This window comes from Quercus robur, chromosome 8, assembly GCF_932294415.1.
Source record: "Quercus robur chromosome 8, dhQueRobu3.1, whole genome shotgun sequence".
Classification (NCBI taxonomy): domain Eukaryota; kingdom Viridiplantae; phylum Streptophyta; class Magnoliopsida; order Fagales; family Fagaceae; genus Quercus; species Quercus robur.
In genome coordinates, this window is record NC_065541.1 from 17,230,780 (window position 1) to 17,254,483 (window position 23,704).

The 23,704-nt window shown below is 33.2% G+C and overlaps 3 protein-coding genes across 7 annotated transcripts; 1 reads left to right on the forward strand and 2 right to left on the reverse strand.

Moving 5' to 3' along the window:
• Positions 1-7,171: 7,171 nt before the first annotated feature.
• On the forward strand, positions 7,172-8,015 carry LOC126695956 (probable glucuronoxylan glucuronosyltransferase IRX7). The gene is made up of 2 exons (XM_050392747.1): positions 7,172-7,329; positions 7,476-8,015. Exons 1-2 carry the CDS (start codon positions 7,172-7,174, stop codon positions 7,948-7,950), a joined length of 633 nt encoding a protein of 210 aa, XP_050248704.1. The 3' UTR covers positions 7,951-8,015.
• A 76-nt stretch (positions 8,016-8,091) lies between these two features.
• Positions 8,092-13,456, reverse strand: LOC126694813 (G-type lectin S-receptor-like serine/threonine-protein kinase SD1-1). 5 transcript variants are annotated; one of them, XM_050391309.1, is made up of 7 exons: positions 12,042-13,453; positions 9,871-10,005; positions 9,528-9,685; positions 9,246-9,456; positions 8,886-9,123; positions 8,656-8,806; positions 8,092-8,521 (listed from the first exon to the last, which is right to left on the reverse strand). In XM_050391309.1, exons 1-7 carry the CDS (start codon positions 13,315-13,317, stop codon positions 8,231-8,233), a joined length of 2,460 nt encoding a protein of 819 aa, XP_050247266.1. In that variant the 5' UTR covers positions 13,318-13,453; the 3' UTR covers positions 8,092-8,230. The 5 variants fall into 5 exon arrangements, 4 of the variants coding, with proteins under 4 accessions (XP_050247266.1, XP_050247268.1, XP_050247269.1 ...); XR_007645888.1 differs by having other exon boundaries at positions 8,247-8,521; positions 8,656-8,780; positions 12,042-13,455; XM_050391310.1 differs by lacking the exon at positions 8,656-8,806 and having other exon boundaries at positions 8,486-8,521; positions 12,042-13,456.
• Positions 13,457-14,355: 899 nt separating this feature from the next.
• Positions 14,356-15,708, reverse strand: LOC126695957 (uncharacterized). The gene is made up of 3 exons (XM_050392748.1): positions 15,539-15,708; positions 15,014-15,359; positions 14,356-14,931 (listed from the first exon to the last, which is right to left on the reverse strand). The coding sequence occupies exons 1-3, from the start codon at positions 15,706-15,708 to the stop codon at positions 14,356-14,358; spliced, it is 1,092 nt and encodes a 363-aa protein (XP_050248705.1).
• Positions 15,709-23,704: the final 7,996 nt, after the last annotated feature.

The window sequence follows — 23,704 nt, forward strand, 5'->3', positions numbered from 1 at the left end:
AAAACGTTTCTTCAAAATTTGTTTTATGGAATATCATAGACTCATAATACGTCTTTCATGGGATAATGTGTCATTTTTTTCCAACACCAAACAAAATTTATTTTGGCCGAAATCATCTCCAACTTCCTGCTTGCTAGCAACTGCAACCTTGACACTACCCCTTTCATCACCGCACGCCTCCATGTTTTCTCCATCATAATCCCTTGCCTCCTCATCCTGGATATAAAAATTCTTTGATGGGTAATCCAAATTTTTGGATCTGAGAGGTATATTGTCCCTCTATCAAAGGATGATAATGCTTGCTTCAAGATTCAAGCAATGAAAAAACTTTTCAAACAATGAATGGGCTAAGTCTACTTCTCTTTCTTTTTGTAAGATGAAATTCCTGTATTTCTTAGCCCATGAAATTTTCTGCCATAGGTGTTCTTGATGTTCTTTTATTTTTATTTTTATTTTGCTTTTCTTTGGTTTCCTTTGATACCCCTATTGATCTCTTTCATGATTATGGTTAGTCTTTGAAGGAATGATGTATCTTAAATGATTTTTGTTTTGGGTTTTTAGGAGTTTATGGCCAATTGATATCACAGCCTATGTTCATTCATCCCGTCACTATACTCCACATGTTTGATAAAGTGCCTAATGAAAAGACGGTCATCTTTAAAGAATTTGGGTATAGACTTTTCATGAAACTTGTTTATTTTCATGAGAAAAACTTAGTTCAATCATCAAGACTCATTCTTGGACACTACAAAGCTTAGTTCATTCTATAAGTTTTATTCTTTGTTTATGAGTGATGTGATCATTCTGGCCACTACATGTATGCATGCACTAGTGCTTTTTTTTTTTCCTCCATTTATAAAATTTCCAAATTATTATAGATTTGTCACATTTGGATATTGATATTTGGTAATTGATTCATAAATCTCTCTTTTTGATTGAAGTTCAAGTTATCCTTACCGTGAACAAAATCTTATTTTCACAACCAAAGGTAATATTTGATAGTATAAAGGCTTGTCTATCTAATTGACAATAATAATAATTGATATTGTGTTAGCAAACTTGTGTGTGTTCTAATGTACTTTTGCCAAGGATGAAGATGAGGATGAGCAATAGGCTAAGGATGAGGATTAGCAAGTTGAACATGAAGGAGCTGTTATTATCGACTTTGGATGAGATGGATAAGTGATGAAGTTCAAGATTGGAGGTTGGTTGTTCTCCTTAACCAAAAGGATTAGTTTGTAAGAGAGAAATTATTAATAGCTTGTTTCCTAGACTTTCTGAAGTGTAGAGAATAGGGTTCGGTTGTTTGCTAGTTGTTATCAACTTTATGTTTTTTTTTTTGTTTTTTTTTTATTATTTATTTATTTATGAATGTTATCAACTTTATGTTATGAGTTGGGTGCTTATCATAAGTTGTATCGCCCATGTGTTGTGTCCATGGTTTTAAAAACCGGAGCGGGGGAAAAATTGGATTTGCCTCCGATTATCGATTTTTTTTTTTCCAGTTTTCACCAGTTTTAGGCATTTTTTCCAGACTGGACTAGTAGTCGATTCTCAATTCAATTGATTGGAGCGGCCGGTCCGGTCTAGTTTTTAAAACCTTGGTTGTGTCCTATATGCTAGTTCATAACATTCTATAGTGTATATTAATATCATGGTTGTTTTAGGTTGAATGTTTGGCTGTGAACATTGGATAGCTATTACCAGGCAACTATTGGACTCTTTTAGTTGAATATTGCAAAAAAATGAAGTTTATTTGTGATATGTACATAGTTCAAACTTATTTGGGAAAATGAGGAGAGAGGAAAATTTCGGCTATGGTGTTGCCGAAATTTTGAAAAAAAAGTATGAAAGAAGGGAGAGAAATAATTGTATATCATTTCACTACAAAAGATTGCATAGATGAGAAACTAATGTCATCCTCGCATTGAGCTTACAAGGAATATTTTAATTTGTTGTGGTTATTAGTAATCATGTGAGTGTTGCATTACATTGATTTTTAATAATTGTTTACTCTAATAACCACATCAAATCAAAATATATTTTGTAAGCTCAATGCGTGGAAGGCATTAGTTTCTCATCTATGGAATCTTTTGTAATGAAATGAGAATCTTAAGAAAGCATCAGATATTGTGTCGTAAACGAAACTAAATGTAGACATAACATCATATCCCCAACTAGGCAAAAGTATACATTAAATTTTGTTTGGGTAAAATACTATTTTGATCCTTAAACTTTACTAAAAATTTGTTTTTTGTCCCTAAACTTTAAAAAGATCTTTTTTCATCCCTAAACTTTGTAAAGAGTTTTTTAAATAGTATAGAGACAAAAATAATGATGAAAAAAGAACTTTTTCAATAGTTTAGGGATAAAAGCAAACTTTTAGTAAAGTTTAAAGATATAAATAAAACATTTTCAATAGTTTAGGGACAAAAATGAACTTCTTAAAGTTTAGGGATGAAAAACAAATTTTTGGTAAGGTTTAGGGACTAAAATAATATTTTACCCATTTTGTTTTATCCCTTTCTCAAAAAAAAAAAAAAAAAAATTGTTTTATCCAATTTGGCATATGAAGAAAAAATCGAAATAATCATTTTGTTAAAAAAAAAAAAAAGATCAATGATGAATTAATTAATCTTCAAGTGCCATTGTTGGGATCCCGTGCTCAAGAGCAAACAGGTTCAGTGCCCACCCAAAAATAAATTAAACTCTATGAAACATTTCAACAAATAGGTTCAGTGCCCGCCCAAAAAATAAAAAATAAAAAAGAGGGCTAAATCACATCGACTTCAGCCTCAGCAACAGCAAGTAATTCCAACATTAAGCAAATGGGTAGGTCCGCTTAATTCAATCTAATAAGATTGACTAGAACATTAATTTATTTTTGAGAAATGCTAACGGATGCTTTAGAACAATAGTTAATAATTCATTTAAAAAAAGTTTTTAATAGAAAATGAAAAAAAAAAAAATTAATGTTTTGATAATTTTTTCTATTTCTCATAAAAATAGTGTCAAAACTTTCCTAAAATAATTTGTTAACCTTTATCCTAAGACACCCGTTAACATAACTCCTTATTTTGTGATGAAAATGATAGCTATGGTTTATTAATTATGAAAATTTGTGTAGAATGGGTAACCAGAAAAAAAGAATTTTCTAACTAGGTCCAGATTTGTAAATCCAAATGCTTTGTTTTAAGTAATCACGTTACAGACAACATTCCACATTAGATTGCCAGCAAACCAAATATTAAACTACTTCAGAAATGCACTATCAATTACAAGATGTTTAAACCCATGGATTGGTAAAAGAACGAAATATTTAAAGAAAAAAAAAAGACAATTTCTTAAACAGAAAGGAGATACCAAAACGAAACAAATGGGGGAAAAGAAGGTTTGGTTTGACCATTAAAGCATCAATACTCAGAAATCCGTGAAAGACTAAACAAATAAATAAACCTAGTCCCTAAAATTCCTGGTGATGGAGGCCAAGATGAAGAGGGAGCTCAAGAGAATGCGGCAGTAGGAAGAGAGGGATAGGGCAATTTGCAGCTGAACATTTCGGGCGAGCAAAGTACCCATCCAGGAAACTTTATTTGCCAGATTCGAAGGTAAAAAAAACGAAGAGTTTTTTATATTTCCAAAATTTTTTTTTAAGAGAGTTTCAATATATGGCGTCCACTCTTATAATATCTCATTATCATCATACCAAGATACCAATCAGTTTTTGGCGTAGATAAGGATTAAAACTCAGATCTCTTGTCTAACCATCAAAAATTTTACCAATTGAGTTAATTGGAACCCACTATTCCCAAAATTTTCAAAAACCCGCTGGGTCAATTCACATCTAAAATTTAGAAAAAAATTGAATTGGCTTTAACGGGTTTAACAAACGTTAGAAGAGTCAGATTTATTGGGTTGACATGGCAGGTAAGATGATGTCATCAGTTTTTAATGATCTGTCTTCTCCTCATTGGCGAAAGATGGTATTGCAGTCATGGACTATCCAATAATTTTCTAATGTGATTGCTCTAAACATCTCAATTTCAAAGCACCTAATTATCATCTTGGGTGTTGAAGTTAGAGGGAAATATATATTATATTATATTATATTATATATATATATATATATATTGTATTACATGGGCTTAGAACATAATTGGACTTTGGGCCATTACATAATATTGTATAAGTCCAATGTAGGAGCATAATTATTAATGTCAATCTGTTTTGACTGAAAATTGTTGTTCATATATGCTAACCGAAACAGGAAACTTCCCATGTTTTACCTCAGATGAAATTTCGGGTCATTCAGGTCAATTTTGGCCCATTCTGGCCTATTTCGGATAAGTCCAACCAAAATTGATGTTTCGTCTGCTGTGAAATTTCGTCTAGTGTGAAGTTAGCCTCTCATTTTTCCCCTCACATTAAACATAAACTTTAGATCAGCGCTGTTACCAAATGATTTGTGAATTGTGAGAGAGAGAGAGAGAGAGAGAGAGACAGAGAGGAAAAAAAAGAAAATGAATAAAAAGCTCTGCAGTCAGCATTGGTGTTTGACAAACTGGTTGGTCCTTTGGAACTATCTGGCATCTTTTCACATTGAAAACGTTTGCATTTTCCTTTTGCTTAGAAGTTGTCGACTTTACGCTATTGACCACTGATGGCCCAAGTTGAAACTTGATACGTTTCAGACTTTCGCCTACTTGATTGACTTGATCTTAATAAATAATTGATCTCTGGTAAGACTAAAATCAGTGGATGCTACAAAAGTACTTTTTGGAAACCAGGTTCCATACAAACCAGATTCTCATTAACCTTTGCTTTCTTTTTCTGTTATGTTTGATTCAGGATATACATTGTCAAAGTCTGAATCAAATTGTCAATGGCGATGTAAAAAGTGAGGAAAGTACTCTTCTAGAATATTTAAGATAAATACTACCTTGAATATACCCAAATTTCTGTACCCTTTTTAATCTTCACTTCTAAGAGACAAATTGGATCATTTCTTGTGCTCATTTATTTCACAAAGAAAAAGATGGATCACTTGTATCGGCTACAGCCACTGGCCAGGCGTTTTTTTTTTAATAAATAAAAAATAAAAACCCTGTCATTTCTATCCCTTTATAATAATAATAATAAGAAAGAAAGAAAGAAAGATGAAATGATTTTCTAAATGAACTTTTGTGTGACACTTATGAATCAGTATTTATTTATTTACATTTAAAGGCCATGAGTTCTATATCTTATAGAAAAAAATAAAAAGCAAAACAGGGGGTGGAATCCTTGGCCCAATGACCGCACAAGTACTAAATTGAACCATTCCACAAGTCCAGATGATGATATTTAATAGAAGGATTTTGGATAAGAATTTTACCAGGAGCTTGCTAAAACTTTCATATACATGCAATACAAATGCGTGTGTCAATTTTCAAGAAATGCCCTAACCACTCCTCAACATTATGTAAAACCTGAATTAACAACAATAACAACCAAGTTTTAGTCTCAAAATTTTGAGGTTGTACAAAGATCCTCAACAAACTAACCAAGGTTGATTAGTTATATTATTTTTTCTCATTCTAATATTCCATACGAAGTTATATTCTCAGTTACTTTCTTAATTGATATGTTATTTTTTATTTCTATAAATTTTTTTTTTTTGTTTTCTCTTCCTTTTTTCTTTCCCTAACTTAAATCAACTTATTCTTTTCACAGTGGTGCACAAATTGCTTTCCTCTTAATATGACCAAATCATTTCAAGAATCTTTCTTTCTTATCTATACATATATATATATATATATATATATATATATATACACTAAAAGTTGAAACGTAGCATTTATTGTTGCTACACTCCAGTTAAGCCACATCAACGTCCACGTTATTATTCTTTTTTCTTTTCAATTTTCCTATAATTTTTTTTAACATTCACTTTTTTTTTTTTTATAATATTTACACTTTCTTTAATCTTTCTCCCTCCCTTACCTTTTCATTTCCCCACTACCCTCTACCTTAATGTCACTATTCATCTTTCCCTTCATCTTCCTTTATTTTGTCTCTTCTTATTTACAATCTCTTACTATAAATTTGTCATCCCCTCTTCCATTTTTTGAATAGTATTCCCTCACAAAAATGTTATTTCTCTCTCTCTCTCTCTCAATTTTTAATTTGGTGGATTTTTTTATTTTTCTTGCATCTCTACTTTAGGTTGATAAATTTTTGTATTTTTTAGAACTCTAATTTGGGTTGATGAGATTTACTTTTGTGTTTTAAGTTTTTTTTTTTTTTATTATTATTATTATTTTTTTATTGTTAAATGTTATCCTATTATTGCATTATAAAGAATTAAAGATAGTATATAAAAAAATTATTATTATTCTATTACATAGCATGATTTGGATAATTTAGTGTTTACTGTTATATCTTTTCTTTTTACTTTTTTTTCTTCTCATCTTATTTTATTTAACATTGAAATAAGATGAAATTCTCTAGCTATATCATTAAATTATATATATTTTTACATCTTTTTTTATTTTTTTTTAAATATAATATTTTACACTTTCACCAACCTTTCTCACTCTCTTTACCTTTTCATCTCCCCAAATCCTCTACCTTAATATCACTCTTCTTCTTTCCTTTTATCTTATTTTATTTTGTTTCTTCTTATTATCATCCTTTTAGCATAAATTTGTCATTCACTCTTCCATTCTATGCACAATTTTCCATCAAGAAAAAAAAAAAAAAGTTATTTTTGTCTCAATTTTTTGGAGGATTTTTTAATTTTTCCTGCATATATGTTTTAGGTTGATAATTTTTTTTTTCTTTAGAAATTTATTTTAGGTTGGTGCGATTCAATTTTGTTTTTTATGTTGTTGTTGTTGTTGCTTTTTTTTTTTTTTTTTTTTCACTTTAATTGTTGAATTTTATCATATTACATTATAAAAAATTAAAAATAATATATAAAAAATATTATTATTATATTACATAGCATGCTTTTGATAATTTGGTGTTTATTATTATATCTTTTATTTACTTTTTTTCTTCTCACATTATTTTATTTAACATTTAAATTTAGCTACATCCTTCATATCATTAAATTATTTATATTTCCTCTCCTTTCATGTAATATTTTACTTAAATTCAATAAATAAAATTGTCCTCATAAAGTGAAGTAATGCTAGGGAAACACTCATTCTCACCTTATATTCCGCCGGAAAGTGTACGGACAACCTTAGAGAATTTTCCGGTGACTGGTCGGAGAAATATTTTCATGTTCTTCAGGGGCAAAATGGAAGTCCACCCAAAAAATATCAGCGGTCGATTTTACAGCAAGTAATTGATTTGATTCAATTCATTCATTATTTTCTCTAATCAAACTTGTAATCATGTGTTTTATGTTTTGTTTTGACTAAATTACCCTCGTGGGTGTTGTTTATTACGTTGTCTAATTTGACTTTTGTGTTCTTTGTATGTGTTAGGCGTGTGAGGACGGTGATTTGGAGGAAATTCAATAGTGACAGGAGGTTTTATCTAAGGAGGCATAGATTTGCCGGTTACCAGTCAGAAATCGTACGGTCTGTGTTTTGTTTATGTTCGTTGGGGTGGGCCCCGTGGAGTCCGAGGCTGGTTGAGTCCGTTGTGTTGGGTTGCGTGCCGGTAATAATAGCTGATGGCATCCGTTTGCCCTTCCCCTTCGCCGTGAACTGGGCGGAGATATCACTCACGGTGGCGGAGAGGGACGTGGGAAATTTGGGAACGATTCTCGAACACGTGGCGGCAACCAACCTTAGCACCATGCAAAAGAACTTGTGGGACCAACGGAACAGGCGGGCCCTACTGTTCAACAATCAGGTCCAAGAAGGTGACGCCACGTGGCAGGTGTTGCTCTCTTTGGCTGGGAAGATGGACAGGTCGCATGAGAGTAGTAGTCGAGGTTCGAGGGTTTCCAGCTAATGGGATCGCGACACGTGGCGTGGCTGGCTTTTTTTAATTGGGTGGGTGGAGATTCGAAGTTGCCAGCTAATACTTATACAACCCAGTTTGATCTAGTAAATTCCTCACATTGGATTCTATATATGGCAACACAAAACAAAATTATCCAATTCAAGTAACATAATCTGGTATATCGCAAAAATGGCTTGAGAGAACATTTTTGTTGAGCATGAGGTTTTTAATTCATTCTTACATAAATTTCATAAGAAACCCCTCCCATTTCCTCTTAAGAAATTATATTCTACCTTGCCTCAAACGATGTAAAGGTGATTCCATTTGTTGAACAAGGTGTGATACATGAAGAATTTGCTTCAGGTGAATCTATATAGAAGCCTGGCTGCCTTGGCTGAGGCAATAGACTCTCACTGCTTAACATTAAAACCACAGATGACATGTTTGGCCTATCTTCTGATCTTTGTTGCACACATAACAGACCCACATGAATGCATCGTAACATTTCGGATAGAGAGAAGTCACCAACTGAGTTATCGATCAATTCAATTGGCCTACCTTCAATCCATAGTCTCCAGGCCTGAAACAAATTAAAATAATAGTTACATGGGTCGATCTACAATACAGCTTGCACAACACTATTAAAAGAGCATTAGTAAATAAAAAGTTTAGTTTAGCAACATAATTTAGTAGAATGCTATTTTTCTTGCTTACATGTCCAAGAAGATTATGGTGGTGCTCTGGGTGACTAAATCCCCTGTTCTTCTTCCCACTCACCATCTCTAATATTAAAACTCCAAAGCTAAACACGTCAGATTTGATTGAGTATTGCCCATGTACTGCATACTCAGGAGACATATAACCACTAGGAAATATTATTGCACGGAAAAAGAGGTTTGAAAACAGCTCAACATAAAATACAAAAAGAGATAAAATGTACATACTATGTTCCAATAATCCTATTGGTCTCGGCATCACCTTGATCTCCCCCAAATGATTTGGCCAGGCCGAAGTCTGAAATTTTTGGATTCATGTCATTATCAAGTAAGATATTGCTAGCTTTGAGATCTCTATGGATAATTCTCAATCTAGAGTCTTGATGAAGATAGAGAAGCCCTCTAGCAACCCCAGCAATTATGTTGATGCGCATATGCCAATCCAGCAATTTACTCTTCGTTTGATCTGTCCAATTTCACATTTATGTCACTAAAAATATGTTGAAATCTCAACAAGCAATTTTATTATTGAAAGATGATAAGACTAATCATGAATGTCATGGATTTAGTTAGGGTTAAAGCTCAAACCAAAAATTAAGGAATCCAAGCTTTTGTTAGGCATGTACTCATAGATTAGCATTTTTTCATTTTCTTCAATGCAATAGCCAAGAAGCTTCACCAGATTGCGGTGCTGAAGTTTTGCAATTAAAATAACTTCATTTTTGAACTCAAACATTCCTTGCCCAGAATTCTTTGATAGCCTTTTTACTGCTATCTCTTTCCCCTCTAGCAATGTACCCTGAAAATTTTTAAAGATAGTCAACATATTTTGGAAAAAGAAAAGAGCTCAGTTAGTTAGGTTATTCTTACCTTGTAGACAGATCCAAAGCCACCTTCTCCCAACTTGTTGTTATTTGAGAAGTTATCAGTCGCATTGGCAATGGCTGTCAGATCAAATATTGGCAACTCAATGTCTTCCTTCCTGCCCACATTGTCACATTCCTTCCCAATATTTCCTTTTGTCATCGCTGAAATAATAGCAGATGGTTGGACTTGAAAAAATTAAACAGATATTTTATGAAAAGCATTCGCTTACTTCCTATTATATTCTCAATTAATAACTTACAAAATAAAAAATAAAAAATAAAAAATCTTAGCTATAAGTCTACTATCATGCATCAGTAATTCTCAGAGTCCATGTCTTATTTCAAACCTTGGTTTCTGCGTTTCTTCTTCCATATGTATGTTACCAATCCAATTATTATCATTCCCAGGACATACAATGCAGAGCCGATTATGATTCCTGCTAGTTTCTTCTTGCTGGAGCGCCTCTTTTTCTCAACATGATCTGAAAGATCAAAACTTCGGGTGACTTAGAGTAAACAACCTCAAATTACACATAACTAAAGAAATGAAAGGAATTCTAATTTGGCATTAGTCCACGACAGATATTCCTAAAGAGCTATATATTTACAATTCAGAATTGTTAAAATAGGGAAATGGGTACATATAAGTTGGATAAAGTAGTAGAGCTCAGGGCCGGCCTTACCACTAGGGAAATTAGGCTATCACTTAAGACCCCTAGTGAAACAATATCTCTAAATTTTAACCAATAAGAATATTTCAAAAAGAAAAAAGTTTTGTGAAAAATTAATCAAGTCTCAAAAGGATTCTCTAGATAATTTGTTACTCAATTAACACAATATACTAATAAAAAAAGTGAAATTTCAAAAAATGAATAATTATTCAATTAAATATAAATATATATAGACCTCAATTTAAACATCAACTTAGGCTCCAAATTTTCCTGGGCCACCCCCCTAGATCTCAACACCACTAAAGCCACCACTTCCTCATTTCCTGGAGGTTACTTGGTTGACAATTATATGCCCTATATGTTCACTTTCACATTTATAATTTTTAATCATTTCAAAGTTGGAAAGGAGGATTTGAACTTTGAACAACTTTCTTGAAAACTCTTACCTCAAATTGTTAAGCTTATAGATATGTTGCAGTTTAACAAGAAAACTTTAAAAGATATTCTGTAGTGTCTACCAATTTTGCTTATAAGTATAAATCCCCAACTTCCTTCCCTTCATCCCAGGAAACATGGAGAAAAAAAAAAATCAGAATAAACAAATACTCTGGGTCTGGCTAAATATTGGTAAAAATAGAGTTTATGTGTGAAATGTGTATTGTTCAAAGTTATTTGGCAGTTTGAGGAGATAGATGGATTTTGGCAATAGTGTTGCTAAAATTGTAAGAAAAAAAAAAAGAGTGAAAAGAGGGAAATGATGTGACAAGGAAAAGAAAGAAAAAATTAATTTCGGTATTGCCAAAACTGCTGGAGAGGAAAAATTTGTAGTGTAGCAATGCTATTACCGAAATAGAAGAGAAGTGAGTAAAAAATTTTAATTGCGAGGCAATAGAATTACCGAAATAGGGGTGAGGAGAATGCAAAAATACTATTTATAGCAGTGGAAAGATCAAAAAAGTCATCGCGTGTTTTATTCATCGAGGTAATGAGTTAATTGATTTCATGTTCCAACTAAATTTTTTCTCCCAAAAAAAAAAAAAAGTTCCAATTGAATATGAGTTCACACCATTTAATATTGATACTTTATATCCACATTGAATGTTACCGAAGAAAGATTCCAATTTTTATGGTCTATATATATCATGGCAGTAGGTATAGAGACCCTTTTTTTTTTTTTTTTTTTTTTTTTTTTTTTTTTTTTTTTTTTTTGAGAAAGAGGTATAGACTCTATGTTAAGCTGAACTATATAATAAATAATAAAATGTGTATATAATATGCGTATATATGAACTATATTCTCTCTTTTATTTCCGCATTGCCAAAATAATTAAAAAAAAAAAAAATCCTCTCTCATCTCTACTATTTTGGCCCTTGCATTGTCATCATTAAAAAAAAAAATCTCACATTTCCTATTTCGGCAATGATATTGCACTGTTGCCACAATGCAAATTTATTGGACAATAATTTCGGCAATATTATTGCCAAAATTGCTATTCTTTCTTCTCTAGTTACATTATTTCTCTCTCATTTCTCTTACTTTTTCTCACAATATTTGCAATACTATTGCCAAAATTGATCTCTTTCCTCAAATAAATCTCTCATTTCTCTTACTTTTTCTCACAATATTTGCAATACTATTACCGAAATTGATCTCTTTTCTCAAATAACTAAATAATTTTGGACAGTATACCTATCACAAATAAAACACTATTTTTTATCAATATTTAGCAAAAAGATTTAAATACTTTGTTAGTCAATGGACATAGTTGTCGTCTCATTTAACATTAAAAAACAATAAATAAGTAATAATAAATTGAAAAGAGATAAAAGTGTAGAGTAAAATAGTACCTAGTTCTGAAGCAGCCAATCTTACATAGAACTGGTCTTCTGCATTTTTTTCGATCGCTGTAATATCAACTAGTTTACCAAACCAAAGCAAGCAGCCACTTCCTCCCATCCTGATATCTAAACTTCCATATGCTGTGCAAGAGCAGTTTTTCAAACACAATTCTTCACATTCCTTGAGGCTCATAGTCTTATCAAACCAGGAAGAAGATGTATCAGGCAATCTCAACCCCGTGTACTTAAGGAAGCCATCTCTATCAGGACCATCACTGCAATTCAATGGAGTCTTTCGAACACACCCATCAGACCAATCCACTGAATCCCAAGCTTTTGGAGACTTGGGTAAGAATCCTTCCAAGCATGCACATACGGGAGTGTTACCAATAGTGCAGCTAGCATATGCCCCACAGAAGGCATAATTTGCACACTGATCTGCTGGCGTTGTTGAGAATAGCTCCCAACGGTTTATCCGATCCAGCCATGTGAACCGTTGTACAAATCCGGATGGGTTTAAGATGTATCTTGTGAACACCGAACTATTTCTGACTTTGTAATCATAAAAGACCTCACTCTCATTGAAATGGAATCCAACCTCAACTAGTGGATTCGGTGTTAAACCACTATAGCCATTAAGACGAAGGCCATTCCATGATCCTTGTCGAACCTTTACTCTGTCTCCTTGCATAAGAACCACTTGTGGAAGCCCACGAAGATCTAACCGTATTGAAAACTCACCTTGAGCGGGATCATCAGTGCTCTTCCAAGATGTGAAGAACCTATCTAAGCCAGTCACTAAGTTCTTTCCAAGTTTCATTCCCGGTAGGAAAGTGTCGCAAGGATAATCAAAACTCTGCCACAAATAGTTCACAGGGCCATCAACCTTTTCATCTTTCACAACAAGATTTCCGTTGTCCAAGAGCTCTAAAACTGGATTTTCTGCAGTTCTTGATGTATTAGATGACCAAGCAACGCTATTTGTGCTGTTGAGAAGGATAACAACTCCATTAGTGACCTTCAACACTCCTGAGTGATCGTTCAGTGGAGTGTCTCTGTTGGCTACCCAAACAACTATCCCAGAAAATTTCGTGTACCATATCCCCACGTATCTGCCTTTTGAATTACCTGGGCTGAAGAATCCCAATTGAAATCTTCGACTAGCAGAAACTAAGGTGTCACCGTCTCTGATTGATTGGACTGGAGTAATAATATCTAGTGTATTGGAAGGATTTAAGAAGGACCATATGATTGCGAAGACAAAAAGATAGGTAAAGGCTTTCATCGATTTTCTAATGATTTTCTACATGTTATAATTGTGTTGAAGAAAGTTGTGAATCAGATCAGAAAGGAAGAAAAGGAACGAAGAAAAAGAAGAAAGAGGACAAGAAATGAAGTTTGAGATAAGGTTTTTTTTTTTTTTTTTGAGAAAAAGTTTGAGAAAAGTAGTGTAGTGTGTTTGTTGTAGAATTGTGGTGTCAGTAATGTATAGGTTCACACGTGAACTAGAATGTGTTCACACCTGACTAGAATGTGCTCACACGTGAGTTAATTGGCTGGCATATGTACTGTAACTAAACCTGTGTAGTTTGGGATATTTTGGGCCTTACTTTGTTTTTGTATTTAGGCTCCGCTTGGGAGTTCATAAAGGAATTGAATAGAATGAAATAATCATTAAAGGAATGGAATAGAATTGAATAGAATGGAAAGTAAAAAGGAATGGAATGGAATGAAATTTAAAAATCGTGTTTGGATGTTATAAAATAAAGGAATGGAATGGAATGAAAAATAAGTAACCCTGTTTGGAAGTAACATTGGAAGGAATGGAATGGAATCATTTTATAATAACATTACTATTATACCCCTCATTTTAAAAAACATAAAAAATAATTAATGAGAACTTATAATTACTTTGAAATGTTTAGAATTTAATGGATGATGTGAAACTAGTTAGCCACAATTGGGTCTGTTAGATTATTAAATTACAATATAGTTTTTCAAGGTGAATAGATTGCATCATGTTAAGACCAGAGGTGATAGAACTATTAACAAATCAATTTCCTGATATAAAACTAAAATAATTCTAGTTTAAGGAAAAAAGAAAATATTATTGTAGTTAAAAAACAAGTTATGTATATTTCTATGTTATAAAGCAATTTGCGAATCACATATTTCTTCTTAACAAAATAAATATTCTCTAACAATGCAAACAAATATCTTTTAAAAAAAAAAAAAAAACTCTAGTAATGAGTCTTGCTAAAATAAAACAAAATAACATAATCCATTCCAAAACTTAGGTTGGCCAAAAAATTCCACACTCTTTTTAATTTTTAGACCTAGACATCAGTGTCAATAAGACACATTTGCGCTTATGATCTGGGCAACCAAAGAACATCTCCTTATATGTTGGATTTTCCATAAAAAATATGTAGGCCTCAGTCTTTGATATTGGATCTAAGTCCAATATGCTCAAAGCTGTGTGAACTTCTGTTCCATATGACTTTGAAAAGCACTTTGGCATAACCTCAGTCGCCCTATCAATTGCCTTTGATACATTATCAAATGATTGGGAAATTACATTCCTGAGTTCATCATCTTCTGCCAGTCGTCTTTTCTTACTTTTAGAAGACATTGCATCTTGTGATGACACTCGAGAACGTGCAACATTAATTTTTGGTGATCTCTGATCATTTTCCACTTCAAAGTTCTCCAAAGAAACTTCATTTTGAGATATCATATTATCAATCTCATCAATAGTGGTAGATGTATCATACCTAGCACGTTTCTCCCTTGCAGTTTCAGCATGATCACCTTTTGTTCTATCTTTAACCCAAAGTTGTGCCATCTTAGAGTAATTAGGTATAGGTGTTGTCATCCACTTCTTGGCTGTAGGTTTAGACTGTTACAAACCAATACAAATGGTTAAACAACAGATATAATTATGTAATACAAAATTAAACTCACAAAAAATGGTAATTTACCACTATGAGTGGCTCCCAAACTTCTGGTTCAGCTGTCCACATATTTAAAGAATCATTCCATCCAAAACCACTCAATCCATCTTTAAATATGTCATAGCATTCATGAAAATTCTTTTTCAGTGTCTTCTGTCGATTTTTCACCTTATCCTTGGTGATCTCCATGTCAAATTTTTCAACCAACTCTTTCACTATGTCATCATATGCCTTAGAGGTAAAAGTTCCATTAACTCTACCACCTATGATCACCTGATGTAAAAAAGCATCCACTAAAGCATCATCCATAACACTACTCCATTGTACTTCTTTGCTTGGATCTCCACCATTCTTCTTTGATATCTTACCCATGCTATAATTAATAGGACAAAAAACACATATAAAATATTGTGTAAATATTAATATTAATTATCAAAAGATAGAGAGCAATATCAAAATGAAAAGAGAAATTTGCATAACATTTAGATCTAAGTAATTGAAACATAGCATAGTCTTAAATGACATGACAACAATAAACTCAAAAGCTATCACATTTGGACATAATTTTGCCACATGGCTAATGCTATAGAATCTCTTATAATTTCTCCTTGTCTAGCATCCTCATCATCTTCTCTTGAAGTAGGGGCCACACGTTTACGATGAGAATGCAAAACCTCTTCATCAACTTCAGCAATAAGACTTTCATCAGGATCGACACCCATTAAATAATTATGAAGTATGCAACATGCTAAAATGATTTCATTTTGTATGTCAACACAATAATTAGGCTCTGTAGTACTTGCTATGATAGAAAATCTCTTTTTAAGTACACCAAATGCTCTTTCAATAGCAGTACGCAATGATGCATGTCGCAAATTAAACAATTCTTTAGCATTTTCAAGAGGACGAACAGAGTACTCTTTTAAATGATAACGCACTCCCCTATAAGGTGCAATCAGACGACTTCTATTCATGTATCCCGCATCAACAAGATAATATTTACCTAATAAACAATAACAACCATTAATTATATACTACAAATTTTTTAATTATAAAGAATACACCCTAATACGTATTTGAATTAAATTTACCTTGTGGGATTTTCAAGTTATCGTTTCTAGTTAAAGCATTCTTTATTATTCTTGAATCAGAAGCAGTTCTTTCCCAACCTGGTAATACATATGTGAATTTTAAATCAAATGAGCATGCTGCTAACACATTTTGTGTTGTGTAACCCTTCCTACCCCGATATCTTAGTGCATCCTCATTAGACACTTTGACACGAACATGTGTTCCATCAAGTGCCCCAATACAATCCTGAGATTAACATTATCTCTTAAAAATATTTACCTTAAAATATATTTGTACTAAACTACTATCAAATATAAATTATATGCATGATATATTTAACTTAAAATATAGGTAGAACCTACTACTTTGTAGTATTTCAAGTGGCACTTGGGTTCCATCAGGTTGTCGAAGGAATTGATCCTCTAGCATAATTATTGATCTTAACACGTTATGAAAATGGCGACTAATGGTCTCACGGGAACGACAAAAAAAGAAGGACATTATACGATGCGTCTGATTATGTGCTAGCATGTGAAGAAACTTGCCAACTTGCTCTTCAACTGTGGCACGCTGTGTGTCTTGAAGATCACCATCTCTCCGTAAAATGTCACACAAACCTTGAAAAGCTTGTGGACCCATGCGTATTACATCATAGCATTTTTCACTATTCCTAAGTCGAGACATTATTTCATCGCGAACTTTTTGTTTTTCTATGGTTGATTGTGTAGGAATGTGGGTAACACGTCTTCTTTTTAGTCGTTGCCTTTGATGGATAATGTAACACAAATAACGGCATACAGCATGAACCAAGGCAAGTTTTCGTACAAAATCCGAAAAGATTATGGTCTTAAGTACCTCATCATTCAAATCCATCAATGTAAAAAAATAGTTATATTATCAGTCCAACTTAAAAAAATTATGGGCACATTTTCTAAAAAAATATTTACGTTATTAGTCTAACTAATTATGAATGTGTTACAACTAATTTAAAAATAAAATTGTTTAACTATAAAACTGAGATTGAAGGATAAACAATTATCCTGAATGAGTTGCTATCAATTATCCTTAACGAAGAATGCATGAATGTAAGTCATGTAAGTCATGCAAGAATGCATGAATGTAAGCCTATTAATTATTAAAAAATGTCACAAATATAATCCTAAGGGGTAGCACAATCGGCTGGGGCCAAATTTCATGAAGCAAAGGCCACTAGTTCAAATCTAAACTTCCTCTTCCCTTGGGGCCTAACTCATTAAGAAAGAAAGTCACATGCATGCAGGTGCAGGTGCAGGTGCAGGTGCAGGTGCAGGTGTTCTGCTTAGGAATACTAATCCGCATACTAAGGTTTAAGAAGGGGCAATAAACTTGTAATATGCCCCCATCAAACAACAATAACGAGAAGCAATAAACAGACAAAACACAAACTCAACAAATTCGTATTTGTACTGTAATCTATGTAAGATACACACACATCTTTTTAAATATAGAAGTGCGTGAAACTAAAACTAAAAGTAAAGAATGTGTAACTGGGGGAAGGTATTAAGCAAAAGCCCAAGTTTAAAAATTGAATCACACCCATTTGAAGATTATATATAAAAATAAAATTAATTTATAAAATTAAAATAAATAAAAAAACCCATTTTTATTTACACTAGTCTAAAGGATCTTCCCAGACTAGGCCAATTGAGAGTCTGAATGCTGAAAGGGTCAGTGATGAAGCAAATAAAGGAAATGAAATGGGAAAAGTGGAATCTTTTTTAATGCTAAAAGATGAAACATGCAAAAGTTATTAGTGATTAGTGAAATACTAAGCTAGCAACAAAATTAAATTATATCATACAATCAAACAATCGAAATGACAAATAAAATAAATAAAATAAAATAAAGTAGGAAAAAGTGTACCTGGCAACGAGCAACGATGTCGAAGTGATGGGCCAAGATGTCGACCAGTTTGCCTTTGCCTTCGTCTCCCCACTGACAGCCCAACACTCCTGATACTTGACTATTACTTCGTTACTTTGAACTCTACAGTGATAGCAACGGCAACATAAAACTAGATGAAGCAAATTGATTTTCATTGCATGTACAAACTTTCCCTGTGTTTCAGTATCGGATTTTGCTTCAGCGGTTGAACATGACTCTCCTGATGGAATGTTAAACCTATAGCTTTAAATGCTGGTTGTGTCTACATGCTTTTATGCCTAGCTCAACATAAACGGGTAAACTGGGGAGATTCAAACAATGGGAGTATATATATATATATATATATATATATATATTTTTTTTTTTCTGTGCTGTGTTTGTTGATATATACAGGTGTTCGGCAATAAGCAAATAAGCAATTTAAACCTGTTCAGACAAGTGTTCGGCAAGCCACCACTACAATCTAGTCATATAACATGGTTGTTTCATGTAATTTACAGAGTATATACCCTGTTCCAGCATACTAAATACAGGGGAATGAAAGGAAAAAAAGAAAAAAGAAAAAAAAAAGAAGCAAAACAAAACAATTGAAACAATGAAAGCAAAACAATTGAAAAACTTTTTAATAGTAAATAGATCAATGAAATCAAAACAATTGAAAAACTCACAGTTGGGATTAGCAGTAGCATGAGAAAGGAGCAGCAAAGAGATAGCAAAAATATTGGTACAGTTGGTTGTGATTAGCAGTAGCGTGAGAAAGGAGCAACAAAGAGAGAGCAAAAATATTGGTACGGCTGGTTTGGTTGAGAATACATAGGGCTAAGATTCAAGGGGTAATTTAGGAATTTTAATAAAATTTTCATTAAACCTAAATCCATTCCCTCCTATTCCCCTCAATTTGGGAGGAACAAAAATTTGAGAGGAACAAAAATTTGAGATTTTGAGGGCTTAGGAGGGAATGAGTATTCCCTCTTAACCATTCCATTCCCTCTCACCTAAACTCGCAAACAAGGGAATGGAAAGTCCATTCCTTCCGTTAAAACTCCCAAGCAAGAGGGAGGGAAGAATATTCTAAAAATATTCTTTTCATTCCATTCCATTCCATTCTATTCCCTCCTCCCAAGCAGAGCCTAGTCTCTATTTGACTTGTACAGTTTCATTCATTCAGTTTTATAAGATCAGTTCAGTTAAAAGAAAGTTCCAGATTCTTTCAACTCTATGTCATTTTGCATGGTATCAGAGCATATTTTCCCTCATTTTCTTTCTTGCCAAACAGAAATTTTCTTCTGATTTTTTTTGGTTTTCTTCATTTTCTTGGTTGCTCATGGCCTCAAATTCGTCAAGTGCACCGTCTTCTTCATCTACACGAACTGCAAGTGCAGCTATGGCAGATGAATCTGCCAATAATCCCTTTTTCCTACCAGCAAATGAAAATCCTGGTTTAATTCTCACATCTTAGCCTCTCACTGGTCCTGAGAATTACATGACTTGGGCGAGATCAGTGTTTCTTGCTTTGAGTTCGAGAAATAAATTTGGATTTGTCAATGGTTCAATTTCAGAACTAGCTTCAACTTCACCTTTGTTCAATTCTTGGAACAGGTGTAACACTACGATCCTTTCATGGCTAACAAATTCACTCAATCTTGATCTTAAGGCTAGTGTGATTTACATCAATTCTGCAAAAGATTTGTGGATTGATCTCAAGAACAAGTTATCTCAGGACAACACTCCAAGACTGTTTAAGCTTCAAAAGGAAATTTCACATTTGGTTCAAGGATCAATGTCAGTGAGTTCCTATTTTACGAAATTCAAGACTTTATGGGATGAATTTGTGAATAATCAACCTTTCACAGTCTGTAATTGTCCTTGTGTTTGTGGTTCTAAGTCTTCTCAGCTAAGGGTGAGTTTGGTTCAGCTTTTTGCAAAAGTGCATAATGAAAAAGTGGAGCTTTCAAAAAGTACATAATGAAAAAGTGTATTTTTAAAAAAGCTGAGTGTTTGGTAAAAGCTGTTAAAAAGTGCTTTTTGAAAAAGTTAAGTGTTTGGCTAGCACTTATAAAAGTGGCAATTTGAGGGATAAATTACCAAAAAGGACAATGTATATACAAGGGAGTTTATTTCATACTTAAATCAATATTGTGAAATTATTTTTTTTTCTTACCAATATTAACTAATAATAACCTACCACTTAAAATTTATTGTGAGAGTATTTTGATAATTTATACTGATTTTAATTTGCACGTACTATTACAATTATTTTTTTCTCTTTCTAAACAAATTATTTTTTTTTCTCACCAATATTAACTAAATAATAATTTACTACTTAAGATTTATTATGGAAGTATTGTGAAAATATTGTGATAAAAATTTATACTGATTTTAATTTGAACGTACTATTAAAATAATTTTGTTTTCTTTCTAAAAAAAAAAAAAATTTCCTACCAATATTAGCTAATAATAACCTATCACTTAAGATTTATTGTAAAAGTATTGTGAAAATATTGTGATAAAAATTGATACTAATTTTAATTTGAACGTACTATTAAAATTATTTTTTTCTCTTTCTAAAAAAATTATTTTTTTCTCACAAGCGTTAGCTAATAATAACCTACTACTTAATATTTATTGTGAAAATATTGTGATAATATTTCCTTCTTTTTCATTTTTTTTCTCCTCCACTCACTTACCGCATTTTCTTCTTCTTTTTTCTTTTTTTTTTTCCCCTCTTTTTTTCCGGTCCACACACGTACCCACTCTTTTCCTTTATTTCCTTCTTTCCTTTCTTTTTCCATATCACTTCTCCAAGTTCCAGAACGTCCCACAGAGCTCTCCTTCTTCCTCTTTTTTTTTTTTTTTTTTTTCTTAGCTCTTTGTCTGCATGATTCTTTCCCTCTATCCCATCAAAACACACAAACTTAAAGGTCACACACACCACACCATTTGATTCTTATCAAACGAAGATAGAGAGGAAATCCAAAAGGGAGGAATGGGTCAGATCGGTGCTTGATCTCTGCCTTCACCGCTGCCTGTCTTCCTCTCCACCGTTGCTTGATCTCTTCCCCACTGCCAACGACATGCGGCGGAAATGGTTCAACTCGGTTTTTTTTTTTTTTTTTTTTGGTTATGATTTCATTATTGGGTTCCTTTGTAAAATTGTGTAAAATTGGTTTGATTTTGTTGATTTTGTGTCTGGATTATCAAATGTTGAAATGGGTTGTGGTGGTAGACTGGTGATTGTTGGGTGGTGCTCTGTTTGTATTTGGTTGATACCTTCTTGACCGATGTTGGTCTGTAACAAAGGAGCAAAAATATGAGGGAGAAGAGAAAAGGGAAAAGTTTATTGGTGATGGGTATTTCGGTATTTTCAATATTGCAACGGTAATAATACAAAACGCACAGAGCGCGTTTTCATTTATGGACCCTCAGGGGTCCATAAGCCATTCCGCGTTTTCCCTTAATTTTTTCTCAATGCTCAAAATGCAACTTTTATAAAAAAGTTGTGTTTTGGGCTTACCAAACCCAGATTTTGGTTTAGCTTTTTTCAAAAAGTGGAAACAAACGGGGTCTAAATGCATAGCATAAAGAGCATGTTTTTAGGTTTTTAATGGGGTTGAACGACAGTTATGGCACTCTGATTGGGCAAATCTTGCTAATTGAGCCTTTTCCTTCTCTTAGCAAGGTATGTTCATTGATTTTGCAAGAAGAGAAAAGGAGAAGCATAGGCAACACTGTCAATGTGGTTCAACAAGTTCAGCAATTGGATCTTGTTGCTATGTATGTGAATGGCACTAGACCTTTTCAAGGCAATCAAGGTCATGTTCGAAACAATGGAGGAAAAGGAGGTAACTCTAAGAAGGAAATACCAGTCTGTACTTACTGTGGTTTCGCTGGTCATATTGCTAACAAATGCTACAAGCTTCATGGATATCCCCCAAGGTATATGCCAAAAGGTGGGACAAAGGCTATGGCTAATCAAATCACATGAGGTTTTGGTTTTGATGGTCATTCTAATGCTCAGTATGGTGATGTTACTCAGACCAACATTGGCTTGCAGACTCCTTTTAATGTTTCACATTCAGGTTGGAGGTTTTCCTAGTGGTTTTGGTTTTTAGACTTGCCAACAAACCACTCAACCTCAATTTCCAATCTCACAAGTTCAATGTGAACAGCTTCTCAATTTTCTGAAAGCTCACAATGCATTAGGTTCAGGTTTTGGTACTCCAAATGGACTTAGTGCTCAAACTGCATCACAGGTTGCATTAGTGATGGCACTTACTCTTCCATCTTCCACAACTACTTCTACTTCATCATCTTCTTCCAATTTCTCAGGTAATCCCTTTTGGATACCTCCCAATTTCACTCATTCTATTTTTTCTGCTCAAGTCATTGATAGGCAATGTTTTAAGTCTAATTCTTGGATCATTGACACTAGGGCCACTGATCACATGGTGCACTCAGTTTCTCAATTGACCACAATCACTTCTATAGTTCATTCTTGTGTCTATTTGCCAAATGGGGAAAAGGCTGTTGTAACACACATAGGCACTGTGCACATTTCTTCTACACTTACACTCACAAATGTTTTGTGTGTCCCTTCCTTCAATTTCAATCTTATTTTTGTTAGCAAACTTACTCAGACCAAACATTGTTGCCTTATTTTTCTTGGTGACTGGTGTTTCATCCAGGACCTTGCTCAATGGAGCATGATTGGTCTGGGTAAGGAAAGCAATGGTTTATACCTGCTTCAAACTACTGTTCCTCCTTCAAATTCAGCTGCTCTTGCCACCACTGTCAGTCATATTTCTTTAGATTTATGGCATTCTAGATTAGGTCACCCTTCTTTAGCCAAACTTCAATTGTTGAAGTCATTTGTAAATATTGATGTTTCTAATAAGGCTTCTTGTTGTGATGTTTGCCATTTTGCAAAACAGAAAAGGCTTTCTTTTCCCTCTAGCATTCACGTAACCACTAAACCTTTTGAATTGATACATTGTGACCTATGGGGTCCTTTTTCTACTCCTACAATTGATGGTTACAAATTTTTCCTGACTATTGTGGGTGATTTTACTAGATGCACATGGGTCTATTTGCTTAAACATAAATCTGAAACTCAAACTCTATTTCCTAAATTTGCAACTATGATTTCTACTCAATTTGATTGCAAGATTAAAACCATTAGAAGTGACAACGACACAAAATTTTTCTTAAAAGATTTTTTCCATTCTAATGGTATTTTGCATTAGCTATCATGTGTTAATACTTCTTAGCAGAATGGTATTGCTGAAAGGAAGCATCAACACATCCTAAATGTTGCAAGGGCTTTGTAGTTTCAGTCTAAACTCCCTTTGTGTTTTTTGGGTGACTGCATCTTAATAGCAATTCATCTTATTAACAGGATTCCTTCTAAGGCTTTAAGCAATAAATGCCCTTATGAAGTCCTTTTCAATTCTACTCCTTCTTATCATCATCTAAGAAATTTTGGCTGCTTGTGTTTTATTTCAACTTTATCTCACCTTAGGCACAAGTTTGCACCTAGGGCCAGAAAATGTGTGTTTCTTTGCTATCCTCATGGCATTAAGGGTTACAAAGTTCTTGTTCTTCAATCCAATTCTGTTTATGTTTCTAGAGACATTGTCTTTTATGAAACCATTTTTCCTTATGCTGAGTGTTCTCCATCTCCCACTTCAATTTTGGATAATTTTGTTTTTCCTTATGCTTCTATTT

Coding starts and splice junctions, on each gene's coding strand:
- LOC126695956 (XM_050392747.1), top strand. CDS start 7,172: ATGCTAGGGAAACACTCATTCTCACCTTATATTCCGCCGGAAAGTGTA. Junction 7,330..7,475: donor AGCGGTCGATTTTACAGCAA/GTAATTGATTTG, acceptor TGTATGTGTTAG/GCGTGTGAGGACGGTGATTT.
- LOC126694813 (XM_050391309.1), bottom strand. CDS start 13,317: ATGAAAGCCTTTACCTATCTTTTTGTCTTCGCAATCATATGGTCCTTC. Junction 9,457..9,527: donor GCTTTGGATCTGTCTACAAG/GTAAGAATAACC, acceptor AAAAATTTTCAG/GGTACATTGCTAGAGGGGAA. Junction 9,124..9,245: donor CTTGGATTCCTTAATTTTTG/GTTTGAGCTTTA, acceptor GAAATTGGACAG/ATCAAACGAAGAGTAAATTG.
- LOC126695957 (XM_050392748.1), bottom strand. CDS start 15,708: ATGGGTGTCGATCCTGATGAAAGTCTTATTGCTGAAGTTGATGAAGAG. Junction 15,360..15,538: donor TGGCAAAATTATGTCCAAAT/GTGATAGCTTTT, acceptor TATTAATTATAG/CATGGGTAAGATATCAAAGA. Junction 14,932..15,013: donor TTTGGGAGCCACTCATAGTG/GTAAATTACCAT, acceptor GGTTTGTAACAG/TCTAAACCTACAGCCAAGAA.